Source organism: Somniosus microcephalus, chromosome 4 (assembly GCF_052327205.1).
Source record: "Somniosus microcephalus isolate GS21.2 chromosome 4, FLI_Smic_1.0, whole genome shotgun sequence".
Classification (NCBI taxonomy): Eukaryota; Metazoa; Chordata; class Chondrichthyes; order Squaliformes; family Somniosidae; genus Somniosus; species Somniosus microcephalus.
Window position 1 is genome coordinate 16380264 of NC_140990.1, and position 18756 is coordinate 16399019.

The 18756-nt window shown below is 48.9% G+C and overlaps 1 protein-coding gene across 1 annotated transcript in view; it reads left to right on the forward strand.

Annotated features, from left to right (window-relative positions):
* The window catches only part of LOC147118347 (uncharacterized), a 611376-nt gene that overhangs the window by 28217 nt on the left and 564403 nt on the right, over positions 1 to 18756 (forward strand). The window contains exons 13-14 of the mRNA XM_085983890.1: positions 2128 to 2427; positions 2517 to 2834. Of these exons, the coding sequence (XP_085840016.1) occupies positions 2128 to 2427; positions 2517 to 2834 (618 nt within the window). The remainder of the gene's footprint in view (positions 1 to 2127; positions 2428 to 2516; positions 2835 to 18756) is intronic.

Below are 18756 nucleotides of genomic sequence, written 5' to 3' on the forward strand. Positions count from 1 at the left end.
GTTTACAAATCATTGACTATATACGGTGTATATTAAACCTAGGTTTACAAATCATTGACTATATACGGTGTATATTAAACCTAGGTTTACAAATCATTGACTATATACGGTGTATATTAAACCTAGGTTTACAAATCATTGACTGTATACGGTGTATATTAAACCTAGGTTTACAAATCATTGACTGTATACGGTGTATATTAAACCTAGGTTTACAAATCATTGACTATATACGGTGTATATTAAACCTAGGTTTATAAATCATTGACTATATACGGTGTATATTAAACCTAGGTTTACAAATCATTGACTATATATGGTGTATATTAAACCTAGGTTTACAAATCATTGACTATATACGGTGTATATTAAACCTAGGTTTACAAATCATTGACTATACACGGTGTATATTAAACCTAGGTTTACAAATCATTGACTGTATACGGTGTATATTAAACCTAGGTTTACAAATCATTGACTATATATGGTGTATATTAAACCTAGGTTTATAAATCATTGACTGTATACGATGTATATTAAACCTAGGTTTACAAATCATTGACTATATACGGTGTATATAAAAATCATTGACTCTGTACGGTGACAAGCCTCAACGTAACCAATCCCAGTCCGTCAGTGCTTTTGAAAGGAAATTGCTAACCGTCTTGTTTAAAATGCGGGGGAGAGACACACAACATCTCAAGTCAATAAAAGACAATCCTGTCAGACAGACAGTGTGTGCTGAACATCAGCTCAAACTGCAGCCGGAGGACTTGATTCCCGGTGCTCAGGTTTTCAAAAAGGTTTTGATCCTGACACAAAGATGGTTATTGTGACCCAAGTGTTAACATCATACAGAGGGTGAACAATCGATGTGGATCAGAGCAGATAGCTGAGTTTTGAATTGCACCGTGAAAGTGTGTGTGAATGGTGCACAGAACATGCAGTGACCAGCGGGATATCTGAAGTGACAATGGCCCTTTGGGAGGCGAGTGGCAAGGGGGGAAAATATCATTCTCTTCCTAGTCCAATGGCTCGGACATGAAATGTGGGGAAGTACATGTTATGGAGAAATGATCCCCAACCTGCAGCAAGAGGGGGACTTCTGTTACTTCCTCTGATTGACGGGTTGGTCTGCCGTTACAAACTAACGTTCTTCCTTGACAGGGAGTCATCAACAACAGCAGCTTGTGTTAAATATAGTCAATGGAGAAAATGTAATGTAGTAAAACATCCGAAGGTGCTTCACTGGAGTATAATCAGACAAAAGGTGACACCGAGCCAAAGGAGGAGATATTAGGACAGGTGACCAAACGCTTGGTCAAAAAGGTAGCTTTTAAGGAGCGTCTTAAAGGAGGAGAGAGAGGTGGCAGGTCATTGAGATTTAGGGAGGGAATTCCAGACATTAGGGCCTAGGTGGCTGAAGGCACAGCCGCCAATGCTGGGGCGAAGGGAAGGGAGGATGGACAAGAGGCCAGAGTTGGAGGAATGCAGAGTTCTCGGAGGGTTGTCGGTCTGGAGAAAGTTAGAGATGGGGAGAGGCGAGGCCCGGGAGAGATTTGAACAGTAGGACAAGAATTTTAAAACTGAGGCAATCCCAGGCTCACTCTGAATGGAGAAGAGGGGTCCTCATGGATTCAGTGTGCTCAGTGTCACAAATCAATCCAAATCCATAGCCCCACGGGGATTCTATACAAACATGCATTTATTCTGTTTTTCTTTTGTTAAGCATCGCCACATCTAAATGTCACTCAGCCCCACAACTCAATTGCAGTCCCCACTGCGGATCTATTGGCCACGGTTACGGGAAATGGATTCAAAACGGATTTGGCGGGTTCTTGATGCTAAATATGTTTTTTCGGTCAAAACTTGCAAGCCAAGAAATGCAAGGCATCTTTCAAACAACGCTGGGATTTTCTAATGTTCGATGAGCTGCAGTATGGCTTGATCCAGTATCGGCCCAAGATATAATAGATTAAAAAGGACTCTGGTTTAAACTGTTTAAAGTCACTTCTGTCCTGACCTTCCATCATTTATCCTCAATAGAAAAGGTTCTCCTAAAATTCTGAAGCCCGTTGACACCAGACATGGTCCATTCTTCTGAAGTTTTCCCTTTCCAATTCCCAGAAATATCTGTGTTTATCCGAAATCCTTCTATTGAAGAGGTTTGGATCAACAAGACTGCTACCCTGGTGTGTACAGTGCTCTGTTCTGATCCGAGAGAGGTCACAATCTCCTGGGCAGTGAACGGGGAGAGAAGAGAAGGGGATGTGACCCAGCAACCGAGAGTGGAAGGGACCCAGCACACAGTCATCAGCCAACTGCGAACCAGCGTGGAGGAGTGGACCAGTGGGGTAGAGTACGTGTGCTCCGCCCAAGGTGCCTCATCGTCTTCGCCAGTGTCAAAACGGACAAGCAGTGGAAAAGGTGGGCAAGAGATCAGAAATTTAACGCCTGCCTTTGATATCCTTGAGGGAAAGAGTTTAACACTTTCTTTCTTTGCTCGTCTGTTCCAGTTGAGACAAAAAGTCCCACGGTCAGACTGCTGCCTCCACCAGACCAAGAAACCAAGAGTAAGAACACGGCCAGACTCGAGTGTGTGATCAATGGATTCTACCCGGACCTCATACACGTCTCATGGGAGAAAGACCGCTCTCCGATCTCCTCCAACACCAGCGCTGCACTCACCGCTCTGGAGCAGGCGGGGACGTTCAGTGCCAGGCACTTCCTGACTCTGAGTACAGAGGAGTGGAGGAAAGGCTCAGTCTTCACCTGTGCAGTGTCTCATCCGCCCTCCAACACCAACACAAGCCGGGATGTGAAGAACGTCCAAGGTAGGGTCCTGGGCCTGACTCCAATACTGACATCCTTTGTCCCCACTGCGATAAACTCTACTCGGGCCAGACAAGTTCAACACTAACGACATAGGTAATGTAGTGGTTATGTGAATGGACTAGTAATCCAGAGGCCTGGGCACTTAAGAAAGAAACAATTGCATATATGTCACGTCTTTCACAACCTCCGGATGTTCCAAAGCGCTTTACAGCCAACAAAGTAATTTTTATTTGTAGTGTAGTCACTGTTGTAATGTAGGGAACATGCCAAGCAATATGGTGATGACCACATAATCTGTTTTCATGCTGTTGGTTCAGGGATAAATATTGGCCGGGCCACAGAGGAGATCTCCCCAGCTCTTCCTCAAAATAGTGGCTGTATCTCCGCTCTGGCCCACCTGCGAGGGCAGACGGGGCCTCGGTTTAACGTCTCATATGAAAGGCGACACGTCCGAGAGTGCTGCACACTCTCAGTACCGGGAGTGTCGTGCTCAAGTCTCTGGAGTGGGGCTCCAACACACAACCTTCTGACTCCGAGCAGAGGGTGCTGCCAGTGAGCTGAGACTGACACAGTTAATAATCCAGAGAACTGAGTTCAAAACTCACCAAGGCAGTTTGAGAATTTGAATTTCAGTTTAAAAAGTAAAAACTGGAAATAAAAAGTTGGTATCAGTAAAAGTGACCGTGAAGCTGTCGGAATGTCGGGAAAAACCCAACTGGTTCACTAATGTTCCTTTAGGGAAAGATACTTGCTGTCCTTCACCAGTCTGCCCCACATGTGACTCCAGCTCCACACTGAAGGGGCGGCAAGACACTCGGTGAATCTCTGGAGATGAGCAAGAAATGCTGGCCTTGCCAGCGATGCCCACATCCTATCAGGGAATCATGAAATAATAATTGTAATATTTCTCCCAGGTGAATGTTTGTACACCAGCATCTTGGTCACTGTAAGCAAGCCTCCCTTCGAAGAGATCTGGAGGAACAGGACGGCGACCATTCTTTGTGAGGTGCTTCACGGTGATTTAGAGGGGGTCCGGGTAACCTGGCAGGTGGATGGAAGCAAGAGAGAAGATGGGGTGAAGACTCAGGGGCCTGAGAGGATTGGAGATAAAGACATGATCTTCAGCAGACTGACAGTCCCCGCCGCAGAGTGGGAGAGTGGGGTTGAGTATTTGTGTTTGGTGGAGGATGAGAGTTTGCCAACACCGGAGAAGAGGTCAATCAAGAAGGCACAAGGTACGTGTGGACGGAGCTCGGTGTGTGTGTCTGATCTTAGCAAATGAAATGATTTATTACCATCTAGCGGTAAGCTGTCTAGTATGGGGTGTCTGAGCGTGTTTAAAGACTGGGAGATGCTCGAACCCTGCTAAGAAATGGATCAGAAAAAATCCCAAATCACTACAATGGCCTCGCCCCAAAACACACTGGCTCCCGTGAGATGAGCTCATGTCGATGGGATAGACGCAGAGGGATTAGCAGCTTTCACAACATTAAGAAGAGCCCGAGTCAGGAGGAAGGGTGAGGGAAATTGTCTGTCTGAGGCGTAGGTTGAAGACAAGCAAATCCCTTAAGAGGAAGGGGTCGTGGAGCAGACGGCACAGGACCAGGCAAGTCCATGGGCCTACCTCTTGGCAACAGTAAGCAGGGGCTGGGAAGTGGGTCTCTGGTGTTTCTCATTGAATCATACAGCACAGAAGGAGGCCATTAGGTGGATGGTGTCTGTGCCGATCTTTGATGGAGCTATCCAATTATCCCCATTTGCTTTTTCCCCACAGCCCTGCAATTTTCTCCTTTTCACGAATATGTCCAATTCTCTTTTGAAAGATACCATTGATTCTGCCTCCACCACCCTCTTTCAGGCAGTGCATTCCAGATCATCATAACGTGCTGAGTAAAACAAATTCTCCTCATCTCCCCTCTGGTTCTTTTGCCAGTCATCTTAAATGTGTGTCATCTGGTTACTGACCTTATTTGCTCGATTGAAACCCCTCATGATTTTGAGAACTTTGATTAAATCTATCAATCGAAGAACAGCCTGGTCCCTAATAACCATTTGACACTTTTTTCTGCAGAGTCCCAGTTGTTCACTGGCTCCAGATGTTTAAACTGAACAGAGTAACCTCACAGGAGGTTTTAAAATCAGCAAGAGTGAAGATTCCCCCACCGCAACCCCCAAAAAGAGAAATGCCTTTAGTTTCAGATATAGGCTGCAAAAGTGCCCCAGGATTGTGTAAGAGTAGAACGTAAATACAGGATGAGTGAAAGACTTAGTCTAACCAAGGTTGTCTCTGTTTCCAGTTGACGCTACGACTCGCCCTCAAGTCTACCTCCTCCCCCCTTCACCAGATGAGATGGAGACGGATCAGACGGCGACCCTGGTGTGTCTGGTCACCAGATTCGCCCCCGCAGAGATCTACATGGCCTGGATGGCCAACGATACCCTTCTGAAGTCGGGGTTCACGACCCAGCCGGTGATCGAGGACAGTAAAAATGGCTGGAACTCGGCGGCCAGTCGGTTGACGGTCCCCGCAGACCAGTGGAACAGCGGCACCACTTTCTCCTGTGTGGTGGGACACGAGTCAGTCACAACAAATCTGTTCAGGAGCATCAATAAATCTCACAGCAAACCCACCCTGGTCAACGTCTCACTTGTTCTAACCGATAGCTTTAAATCCTGTTTATGATATCGAATGATTTAATCAATCCCCCATATATATGATCCCTGTAAATGGATGGTTAACCCTACCAGAGGGTTGTTGTGATCACGATGAAATCTCCCTTCTGGTAGTAGAACACTTAAAACATGATCAAAATCAGGCCTTCAGTCATTGAGGAAAAAAATGTATATTCAAGGATCAAATCAGGCAACAAACATCATTTACTCCAAATCTCTGAAGGTCTGGAGATCCTTTTGAAACTTCTTTGTGCTGCGTTTGATCAAGTTTGAAACCTGTGCGACCCCACGGAGGATTAAATGTATGTAACAAAGTGTCAATGTACTGATCCAATTTCAATAAACAAGATGTGAAAAGGTTTCAGTTTCGGGTGTTCATTGTTGCTGTGTTTTGGGAGACAGTAAATGAGTAACTTGGGACATGAGGTGTGCTAAGTGTCGCCTGCTTGGGAGGAACAGGTGACTTTGAACCTATGGTTACAAAAGCTCTGCATCACTGGGGTTTCTTCGCCTCATGGCTGGATTTGTTGTAGACTAATGAATAAGAGATTGATTGCTATGATTACTCAACAACTCCATTATCATTGTTTCACACGACTCCCAGGATGGCAGAAGGCGAACTAGATGGACCTTGGTCTTTCTTTGTCAAGCAAGTCCAATTTGCGCACAGCAAGTTCCCACAATAAGAAATGTGATGATGACCAGATCATCTGTTTTTAGGTGTTGGTTGAGGGATAAATATTGGCACAGGACGCTGCAGAACTCCCCTGCTCTTCCAATAGTGCCGTGGGATCATTTACATCCACCTGAGGGGCCTCCGATTAACGTCTCATCCAAAAGACGGCACCTCCGACAGTGCAGCACTTCCTCAGTACTGCACCGGAATGTCAGCCTAGATTATGGGCTCAAGTCCCGGAAGGGAACTTGAACCCACAACCTTCTGACCCAGAGGCGAGAGTGCTACCCACTGAACCACAGCTGGCATCCGTGTCAGGCGAGGGTGTCCCTGTTTGAGGGGGTCCCTGTGCTCAGGCACCTCGGTGCTGCTCAACCAGGTGTGGATGTGTCAGGCTGAATACAAGAAGAGGCATGTCTAGACATTGGTAGCTTTTCTAAACCAACGGTGCAATTAAACGTCTGTCAGCACCCAAAGTAAATCTCACTGGGGCCATAACTCTTGACACTGAAACTATCCTGCGGAAAACCGCAGTTAACAGTATCACAATGCGAGGGCTCGGTGTCAATGAGGCTGGAAGATCCCCTCGTGTTTGCACACTGACCCTCACTGGATTACTTCCCTCATTACATCACAGTGAGCCGTGAATCGCAGGCCTTCACATCCCATTCGATCCCTCACTCGCTCACATCACCACTCACAAGTTTGTGTCATTGAGAGGAGATGCTCAGTGTTGTATCTGGTGACTCCATCGAATTTACAAGTTCATTTAATGTAGCCTTAGAAAATCTTATCTTGATTAAAACTTTACATAAAACCAGAGAATCAGAAAAAAAGAAATATTTCAAGTTACAAAGCACCTCATCCTGGCTATGGGGATAATCTCAGAGTGCTTTGAACCCAATGGGCTTGTTTGTGGGTCAGTGACCGTTGTTATTCGGGTCAAGGAGTCGGCAACGCGTGTGGCTGACCTGGTAGATTGGATAATACAAAAGGGAAGTGGAGAATCAAGCCGGGAGAGGGAAGGACTGAGGTTTTGGAACCGATTTAATGTCCATCTGTCATTTGTTTGTGTAGGACTCGAAAAGAAACAGTGAGTGAGAGAAAGAGGGGTGAAACAATGAGAGAACCAGTGAGACAGAGAGGGAGAGAGATTCAGTGAGAGAGAGAGGCAGAAAGACAGACCGAGACACACGGAGATGGAATCAGAGACAGAGATAGAGACAGAGGCAGGCCGAGAAAGAGACAGACAGAGAGACTTTCTAATGATTCACTGCTCCCAGTGCCGCTCCACCGTGACCTCCCCCTCATTGTGTTATCTTCAAACTATTGAGATGTTGACCTTCATGAAACGTCCACAGGAAACTCTAACAGCCCCAATTCCTCCTTAATTTCAGAAATCCCGACAGACGTGGCAGGAGAGGAAGGGAAGGAAGAAGTGGGAGATTGGGATGGAGACGACAACGTGCTAACAGTTGCTGCCTTCGCCATTCTGTTTATTCTCAGTTTCCTCTACAGCACCTTCGTCACTGTTGTCAAGGTAACCAGACTTCGACTATCAAATGTGAAACAACAGAGACATCCCATAAATCCCACGGTTTTACCTTCAATTTATCACCACATCTTATTATCTGACTCTATCACACCGGGAACCGACTAACAGTGCAGTGTAGGGCCCTTCACATCATCTGCGGCTCTGAACCATTTCTCCTTTCTCCTGGCCTGAGGTACTCGATTCAGCAGCGCTGGTGACAGAGAGTGCTGGGAACTTGGGGCAATGCTTCTGGGCGAGGGCAGGAAAATCAAAGAGGATTCAGAAACACTCAGGTCACCAGCTGTGAACGTGACCAACAGAGTGCTCTGTGCCCATGACCCTGAGCCCATCTGAGGGCTTATTCTGTAGGCCCCATCTCCGAGAATTAGGACAGACCACCTGTCCTTTAGGGACAATCTCCCACAATAAGGACAGACCACCTGTCCTTTAGGCCCCATCTCCAAGAATAAGGACAGACTGCCTGTCCTTTAGGGTCCATCTCCAAGAATAAGGCCAGACCACCCGTCCTTTAGGGTCCATCTCCTAGAATAAGGACAGACCACCTGTCCTTTAGGCCCCATCTCCTAGAATAAGAACAGACCGCCTGTCCTTTAGGGTCCATCTCCTAGAATAAGGACAGACCACCTGTCCTTTAGGCCCCATCTCCTAGAATAAGGACAGACAGCCTGTCCTTTAGGGTCCATCTCCTAGAATAAGGAGAGACCGCCTGTCCTTTAGGGTCCATCTCCGAGAATGAGGACAGACCGCCTGTCCTTTAGGGTCCATCTCCTAGAACAACGACAGACCACCTATCCTTAAGGCCCATTGCCTAGAATAAGGACAGACCGCCTGTCCTTTAGGGTCCACCTCCTAGAATAAGGACAGACCGCCTGTAATTTAGGGTCCATCTCCTAGAATAAGGACAGACCGTCTGTCCTTTAGGGTCCATCTCCTAGAATAAGGACAGACCGCCTGTTCTTTAGGGTCCATCTCCTAGAATAAGGACAGACCGCCTGTCCTTTAGGCCCATTGCCTAGAATAAGGACAGACCGCCTGTCCTTTAGGGTCCACATCCTAGAATAAGGACAGACCACCTGTCCTTTAGGGTCCATCTCCTAGAATAAGGACAGACCGACTGTCCTTCAGGCCCGTTGCCTAGAATAAGGACAGGCCGACTGTGCATTAGGGTCCATCTCCTAGAATAAGGAGAGACCGCCTGTCCTTTAGGGTCCATCTCCTAGAATAAGGAAAGACCGCCTGTCCTTTAGGACCATAGCCTAGAATAAGGACAGACCACCTGTCCTTTAGGCCCCATCTCCTAGAATAAGGTCAGACCACCTGTCCTTTAGGGTGCATCTCCTAGAATAAGGACAGACCACCTGTCCTTTAGGATCCACCTCCTAGAATAAGGACAGACCACCTGTCCTTTAGGGTCCATCTCCTAGAATAAGGACAGTCCACCTGTCCTTTAGGATCCATCTCCGAGAATAAGGAAAGACCACCTGCCCTTTAGGGTCCATCTCCTAGAATAAGGACAGACCGCCTGTCCTTTAGGGTCCATCTCCTAGAATAAGCACAGACCGCCCGTCCTTTAGGGTCCATCTCCTAGAATAAGGACAGACCGCCTGTCCTTCAGGATCCATCTCCTAGAATAAGGACAGACCGACTGTCCTTTAGGGTCCATCGCCTAGAATAAGGACAGACCGCCTGTCATTTAGGGTCCACCTCCTAGAATAAGGACGGACCGCTTGTCCTTTAGGGTCTATCTCCTAGAATATTGACAGACCGCCTGTCCTTTAGGGTCCATAATCCGAGAATAAGGAAAGACCGCCTGTCCTTTAGGACCCATCTCCTAGAATAAGGACAGACCACCTGTCCTTTAGGTTCCATCTCCCAGAATAAGGACAGACCGCCTGTCCTTTAGGGTTCATCTCCTAGAATAAGGACAGACCGCCTGTCCTTTAGGGTCCATCTCCTAGAATAAGGACAGACCGCCTGTCCTTTAGGCCCCATCTCCTAGAATAAGGACAGACCGCCCGTCCTTTAGGCCCCATCTCCTAGAATAAGGACAGACCGCCTGTCCTTTAGGCCCCATCTCCTAGAATAAGGACAGACCGCCCGTCCTTTAGGGTCCATCTCCTAGAATAAGGACAGACCACCTGTCCTTTAGGGTCCCTCTCCTAGAATAAGGACAGACCGCCCGTCCTTTAGGTTCCATCTCCTAGAATAAGGACAGACCGTTTGTCCTTTAGCGTCCATCTCCAAGAATAAGGAAAGACGACCTGTCCTTTTGGGCCAATCTCCGAGAATAAGGACAGAACGCCCGTCCTTTAGGGGTCCATCTCCCAGAATAAGGACAGACCCCCTGTCCTTTAGGGTCCATCTCCGAGAATAAGAACAGACCACCTGTCCTTTAGGGTCCATCTCCTAGAATAAGGACAGATCGCCCGTCCTTTAGGGTCCATCTCCTAGAATATGGACAGACCACCTGTCCTTTAGGGTCCATCTCCTAGAACAAGGACAGACCGCCTGTCCTTTAGGGTCCATCTCCTAGAATAAGGACAGACCGCCCGTCCTTTAGGGTCCATCTCCTAGAATATGGACAGACCGCCTGTCCTTTAGGCCCCATCTCCTAGAATAAGGACAGACCGCCTGTCCTTTAGGGTCCATCTCCTAGAATAAGGACAGACCGCCTGTCCTTTAGGGTTCATCTCCTAGAATAAGGACAGATCACCTGTCTTTTAGGCCCCATCTCCTAGAATAAGGAAAGAGCACCCGTCCTTTAGGGTCCATCTCCTAGAATAAGGACAGACCGCCTGTCCTTCAGGCCCCATCTCCTTGAATAAGGACAGAGCGCCCGTCCTTTAGGGTCCATCTCCTAGAATAAGGACAGACCACCCGTCCTATAGGATCCAGCTCCCAGAATAAGGACAGACCGCCCGTCCTTTAGGGTCCATCTCCTAGAATAAGGACAGACCGCCTGTCCTTTAGGGTCCATCTCCTAGAATAAGGACAGACCGCCTGTCCTTTAGGGTCCATCTCCTAGAATAAGGACAGACCGCCTGTCCTTTAGGGTCCTTCTCCTAGAATAAGGACAGACCGCCCGTCCTTTAGGGTACATCTCCTAGAATAATGACAGACCACCTGTCCTTTAGGGTCCATCTCCTAGAATAAGGACAACCGCCCGTCCTTTAGGGACCATCTCCTAGAATAAGGACAGACCGCCCATCCTTTAGTGTCCATCTCCTAGAATACGGACTGACCGACTGTCCTTTAGGGTCCACATCCTAGAATAAGGACAGACCACCTGTCCTTTAGGGTCCATCTCCTAGAATAAGGACAGAACGCCTGTCCTTCAGGCCCGTTGCCTAGAATAAGGACAGGCCGATTGTGCATTAGGGTCCATCTCCTAGAATAAGGAGAGACCGCCTGTCCTTTAGGGTCCATCTCCTAGAATAAGGAAAGACCGCCTGTCCTTTAGGCCCATAGCCTAGATTAAGGACAGACCACCTGTCCTTTAGGCCCCATCTCCTAGAATAAGGTCAGACCACCTGTCCTTTAGGGTCCATCTCCTAGAATAAGGACAGACCACCTGTCCTTTTGGATCCACCTCCTGGAATAAGGACAAACAACCTGTCCTTTAGGGTCCATCTCCTAGAATAAGGAAAGACCAGCTGCCCTTTAGGCTCCATCTCCTAGAATAAGGACAGACCGCCTGTCCTTGAGGGTCCATCTCCTAGAATAAGCACAGACCGCCCGTCCTTTAGGGTCCATCTCCTAGAATAAGGACAGACCGCCTGTCCTTCAGGATCCATCTCCTAGAATAAGGACAGACCGCCTGTCCTTTAGGGTCCATCGCCTAGAATAAGGACAGACCGCCTGTCCTTTAGGGTCCATCTCCTAAAATAAGGACAGACCGCCTGTCCTTTAGGGTCCATAATCCGAGAATGAGGACAGACCGCCTGTCCTTTAGGACCCATCTCCTAGAATAAGGACAGACCACCTGTCCTTTAGGTTCCATCTCCCAGAATAAGGACAGACCGTTTGTCCTTTAGGGTCCATCTCCTAGAATAAGGACAGACCGCCTGTCCTTTAGGGTCCATCTCCTAGAATAAGGACAGACCACCCGTCCTTTAGGACCCATCTCCAAGAATAAGGACAGACTGCCTGTCCTTTAGGCCCCATCTCCTAGAATAAGGACAGACCGCCCGTCCTTTAGGCCCCATCTCCTAGAATAAGGACAGACCGCCTGTCCTTTCGGCCCCATCTCCTAGAATAAGGGCAGACCGCCCGTCCTTTAGGGTCCATCTCCAAGAATAAGGACAGACCACTTGTCCTTTAGGGTCCCTCTCCTAGAATAAGGACAGACCGCCTGTCCTTTAGGGTCCATCTCCTAGAATAAGGACAGACCGCCTGTCCTTTAGCATCCATCTCCAAGAATAAGGACAGACCACCTGTCCTTTTGGGCCAATCTCCTAGAATAAGGACAGAACGCCCGTCCTTTAGGGTCCATCTCCCAGAATAAGGACAGACTGCCTGTCCTTTAGGGTCCATCTCCGAGAATAAGGACAGACCACCTGTCCTTTAGGGTCCATCTCCTAGAATAAGAACAGACCGCCTGTCCTTTAGGGTCCATCTCCTAGAATAAGGACAGACCGCCCGTCCTTTAGGGTCCAACTCCTAGAATATTGACAGACCGCCTGTCCTTTAGGCCCCATCTCCTAGAATAAGGACAGACCGCCTGTCCTTTAGGGTCCATCTCCGAGAATAAGGACAGACCACCTGTCCTTTAGGTTCCATCTCCTAGAATAAGGAGAGACCACCTGTCCTTTAGGGTCCATCTCCTAGAATAAGGACAGACCGCCTGTCCTTTAGGATCCATCTCCTAGAATAAGGACAGACCGCCCGTCCTTTAGGGTCCATCTCCTAGAATAAGGACAGACCACCTGTCCTTTAGGCCCCATCTCCTAGAATAAGGAGAGACCACCTGTCCTTTAGGGTCCATCTCCTAGAATAAGGACAGACCGCCTGTCCTTTATGGTTCATCTCCTAGAATAAGGACAGACCACCTGTCCTTTAGGCCCCATCTCCTAGAATAAGGACAGACCGCCTGTCCTTTAGGCCCCATCTCCTTGAATAAGGACAGACCACCCGTCCTTTAGGATCCAGCTCCCAGAATAAGGACAGACGGCCCGTCCTTTAGGCTCCATCTCCTAGAATAAGGACAGACCACCTGTCCTTTCGGCCTCATCTCCTAGAATAAGGACAGACCGCCTGTCCTTTAGGGTTCATCTCCTAGAATAAGGACAGACCGCCTGTCCTTTCGGGTCCATCTCCTAGAAGAAGGACAGACCACCTGTCCTTTAGGCCCCATCTCCTAGAATAAGGACAGACCGCCTGTCCTTTAGGGTCCATCTCCTAGAATAAGGACAGACCACCTGTCCTTTAGGCCCCATCTCCTAGAATAAGGACAGACCGCCTGTCCTTTAGGGTCCATCTCCTAGAATAAGGACAGACCGCCCGTCCTTTAGGCCCCATCTCCTAGAATAAGGACAGACCACCTGTCCTTTAGGCCCCATCTCCTAGAATAAGGTCAGACCACCTGTCCTTTCGGGTCCATCTCCAAGAATAAGGACAGAACGCCCGTCCTTTAGGGTCCATCTCCTAGAATAAGGACAGACCACCCGTCCTTTAGGATCCAGCTCCCAGAATAAGGACAGACCGCCCGTCCTTTAGGGTCCATCTCCTAGAATAAGGACAGACCACCTGTCCTTTAGGGTCCATCTCCTAGAATAAGGACAGACCGCCTGTCCTTTAGGGTCCTTCTCCTAGAATAAGGACAGACCGCCCGTCCATTAGGGTCCATCTCCTAGAATAATGACAGACCACCTGTCCTTTAGGGTCCATCTCCTAGAATAAGGACAACCGCCCGTCCTTTAGGGACCATCTCCTAGAATAAGGACAGACCGCCCGTCCTTTAGTGTCCATCTCCTAGAATACGGACAGACCGACTGTCCTTTAGGGTCCATCTCCTAGAATAAGGACAGACCGCCTGTCCTTTAGGGTCCATCTCCTAGAATAAGGACGGACCGCCTGTCCTTTAGGATCCATCTCCTAGAATAAGGACAGACCGCCTGTCCTTCAGGGTCCATCTCGTAGAATAAGGACAGACCACCTGTCGTTTAGTGTCCATCTCCTAGAATAAGGACAGACCGTCTGTCCTTTAGGGTCCATCTCCTAGAATAAGGACAGACCGCCTGTCCTTAAGGCCCATTGCCTAGAATAAGGACAGACCGCCTGTCCTTTAGGGTCCACATCCTAGAATAAGGACAGACCACCTGTCCTTTAGGGTCCATCTCCTAGAATAAGGACAGAACGCCTGTCCTTCAGGCCCGTTGCCTAGAATAAGGACAGGCCGACTGTGCATTAGGGTCCATCTCCTAGAATAAGGAGAGACCGCCTGACCTTTCGGGTCCATCTCCTAGAATAAGGAAAGACCGCCTGTCCTTTAGGCCCATAGCCTAGAATAAGGACAGACCACCTGTCCTTTAGGCCCCATCTCCTAGAATAAGGTCAGACCAACTGTCCTTTAGGGTCCATCTCCAAGAATAAGGACACACCACCTGTCCTTTAGGATCCACCTCCTAGAATAAGGACAGACCACCTGTCCTTTAGGGTCCCTCTCCTAGAATAAGGACAGTCCACCTGTCCTTTAGGATCCATCTCCGAGAAGAAGGAAAGACCACCTGCCCTTTAGGGTCCATCTCCTAGAATAAGGACAGACCGCTTGTCCTTTATGGTCCATCTCCTAGAATAAGCACAGACCGCCCGTCCTTTAGGGTCCATCTCCTAGAATAAGGACAGACCGCCTGTCCTTCAGGATCCATCTCCTAGAATAAGGACAGACCGCCTGTCCTTTAGGGTCCATCGCCTAGAATAAGGACAGACCGCCTGCCCTTTAGGGTCCACCTCCTAGAATAAGGACAGACCGCCTGTCCTTTAGGGTGCATCTCCAAGAATAAGGACGGACCGACTGTCCTTTAGGGTCCATCTCCTAGAATAAGGACAGACCGCCTGTCCTTTAGGGTCCATAATCCGAGAATAAGGACAGACCGTCTGTCCTTTAGGACCCATCTCCTAGAATAAGGACAGACCACCTATCCTTTAGGTTCCATCTCCTAGAATAAGGACAGACCGCCTGTCCTTTAGGGTCCATCTCCTAGAATAAGCACAGACCGCCCGTCCTTTAGGGTCCATCTCCTAGAATAAGGACAGACCGCCTGTCCTTCAGGATCCATCTCCTAGAATAAGGACAGACCGCCTGTCCTTTAGGGTCCATCGCCTAGAATAAGGACAGACCGCCTGTCCTTTAGGGTCCATCTCCTAGAATAAGGACAGACCGCCTGTCCTTTAGGGTCCATAATCCGAGAATAAGGATAGACCGCCTGTCCTTTAGGACCCATCTCCTAGAATAAGGACAGACCACCTGTCCTTTAGGTTCCATCTCCCAGAATAAGGACAGACCGTTTGTCCTTTAGGGTTCATCTCCTAGAATAAGAACAGACCGCTTGTCCTTTAGGGTCCATCTCCTAGAATACGGACAGACCACCTGCCCTTTAGGGTCCATCTCCTAGAATAAGGACAGACCGCCTGTCCTTTAGGGTCCATCTCCTAGAATAAGGACAGACCACCTGCCCTTTAGGCTCCATCTCCTAGAATAAGGACAGACCGCCTGTCCTTTAGGGTCCATCTCCTAGAATAAGCACAGACCGCCCGTCCTTTAGGGTCCATCTCCTAGAATAAGGACAGACCGCCTGTCCTTCAGGATCCATCTCCTAGAATAAGGACAGACCGCCTGTCCTTTAGGGTCCATCGCCTAGCATAAGGACAGACCGCCTGTCCGTTAGGGTCCATCTCCTAGAATAAGGACAGACCGCCTGTCCTTTAGGGTCCATAATCCGAGAATAAGGACAGACCGCCTGTCCTTTAGGACCCATCTCCTAGAATAAGGACAGACCACCTGTCCTTTAGGTTCCATCTCCCAGAATAAGGACAGACCGTTTGTCCTTTAGGGTCCATCTCCTGGAATAAGGACAGACCGCCTGTCCTTTAGGGTCCATCTCCTAGAATAAGGACAGACCACCCGTCCTTTAGGACCCATCTCCTAGAATAAGGACAGACTGCCTGTCCTTTAGGCCCCATCTCCTAGAATAAGGACAGACCGCCCGTCCTTTAGGCCCCATCTCCTAGAATAAGGACAGACCGCCTGTCCTTTAGGCCCCATCTCCTAGAATAAGGGCAGACCGCCCGTCCTTTAGGGTCCATCTCCTAGAATAAGGACAGACCACCTGTCCTTTAGGGTCCCTCTCCTAGAATAAGGCAGAGCGCCTGTCCTTTAGGGTCCATCTCCTAGAATAAGGACAGACCGCCTGTCCTTTAGCGTCCATCTCCAAGAATAAGGACAGACCACCTGTCCTTTTGGGCCAATCTCCTAGAATAAGGACAGAACGCCCGTCCTTTAGGGTCCATCTCCCAGAATAAGGACAGACTGCCTGTCCTTTAGGGTCCATCTCCGAGAATAAGGACAGACCACCTGTCCTTTAGGGTCCATCTCCTAGAATAAGGACAGACCACCTGTCCTTTAGGGTCCATCTCCTAGAATAAGAACAGACCGCCTGTCCTTTAGGGTCCATCTCCTAGAATAAGGACAGACCGCCCGTCCTTTAGGGTCCAACTCCTAGAATATTGACAGACCGCCTGTCCTTTAGGCCCCATCTCCTAGAATAAGGACAGACCGCCTGTCCTTTAGGGTCCATCTCCGAGAATAAGGACAGACCACCTGTCCTTTAGGTTCCATCTCCTAGAATAAGGAGAGACCACCTGTCCTTTAGGGTCCATCTCCTAGAATAAGGACAGACCGCCTGTCCTTTAGGATTCATCTCCTAGAATAAGGACAGACCGCCCGTCCTTTAGGGTCCATCTCCTAGAATAAGGACAGACCACCTGTCCTTTAGGCCCCATCTCCTAGAATAAGGAGAGACCACCTGTCCTTTAGGGTCCATCTCCTAGAATAAGGACAGACCGCCTGTCCTTTATGGTTCATCTCCTAGAATAAGGACAGACCACCTGTCCTTTAGGCCCCATCTCCTAGAATAAGGACAGACCGCCTGTCGTTTAGGCCCCATCTCCTTGAATAAGGACAGACCACCCGTCCTTTAGGATCCAGCTCCCAGAATAAGGACAGACTGCCCGTCCTTTAGGCTCCATCTCCTAGAATAAGGACAGACCACCTGTCCTTTAGGCCTCATCTCCTAGAATAAGGACAGACCGCCTGTCCTTTAGGGTTCATCTCCTAGAATAAGGACAGACCGCCTGTCCTTTAGGGTCCATCTCCTAGAATAAGGACAGACCACCTGTCCTTTAGGCCCCATCTCCTAGAATAAGGACAGACCGCCTGTCCTTTAGGGTCCATCTCCTAGAATAAGGACAGACCACCTGTCCTTTAGGGTCCATCTCCTAGAATAAGGACAGACCGCCCGTCCTTTAGGGTCCATCTCCTAGAAAAAGGACAGACCACCCGTCCTTTAGGATCCAGCTCCCAGAATAAGGACAGACCGCCCGTCCTTTAGGGTCCATCTCCTAGAATAAGGACAGACCACCTGTCCTTTAGGCCCCATCTCCTAGAATAAGGACAGACCGCCTGTCCTTTAGGGTCCATCTCCTAGAATAAGGACAGACCGCCCGTCCTTTAGGCCCCATCTCCTAGAATAAGGACAGACCACCTGTCCTTTAGGCCCCATCTCCTAGAATAAGGTCAGACCACCTGTCCTTTAGGGTCCATCTCCAAGAATAAGGACAGACCGCCCGTCCTTTAGGGTCCATCTCCTAGAATAAGGACAGACCACCCGTCCTTTAGGATCCAGCTCCCAGAATAAGGACAGACCGCCCGTCCTTTAGGGTCCATCTCCTAGAATAAGGACAGACCACCTGTCCTTTAGGGTCCATCTCCTAGAATAAGGACAGACCGCCTGTCCTTTAGGGTCCTTCTCCTAGAATAAGGACAGACCGCCCGTCCATTAGGGTCCATCTCCTAGAATAATGACAGACCACCTGTCCTTTAGGGTCCATCTCCTAGAATAAGGACAACCGCCCGTCCTTTAGGGACCATCTCCTAGAATAAGGACAGACCGCCCGTCCTTTAGTGTCCATCTCCTAGAATACGGACAGACCGACTGTCCTTTAGGGTCCATCTCCTAGAATAAGGACAGACCGCCTGTCCTTTAGGGTCCATCTCCTAGAATAAGGATGGACCGCCTGTCCTTTAGGATCCATCTCCTAGAATAAGGACAGACCGCCTGTCCTTTAGGGTCCATCTCGTAGAATAAGGACAGACCACCTGTCGTTTAGTGTCCATCTCCTAGAATAAGGACAGACCGTCTGTCCTTTAGGGTCCATCTCCTAGAATAAGGACAGACCGCCTGTCCTTAAGGCCCATTGCCTAGAATAAGGACAGACCGCCTGTCCTTTAGTGTCCACATCCAAGAATAAGGACAGACCACCTGTCCTTTAGGGTCCATCTCCTAGAATAAGGACAGAACGCCTGTCCTTCAGGCCCGTTGCCTAGAATAAGGATAGGCCGACTGTGCATTAGGGTCCATCTCCTAGAATAAGGAGAGACCGCCTGTCCTTTAGGGTCCATCTCCTAGAATAAGGAAAGACCGCCTGTCCTTTAGGCCCATAGCCTAGAATAAGGACAGACCACCTGTCCTTTAGGCCCCATCTCCTAGAATAAGGTCAGACCACCTGTCCTTTAGGGTCCATCTCCAAGAATAAGGACACACCACCTGACCTTTAGGATCCACCTCCTAGAATAAGGACAGACCACCTGTCCTTTAGGCCCCATCTCCTAGAATAAGGTCAGACCACCTGTCCTTTAGGATCCAGCTCCCAGAATAAGGACAGACCGCCCGTCCTTTAGGGTCCATCTCCTAGAATAAGGACAGACCACCTGTCCTTTAGGGTGCATCTCCTAGAATAA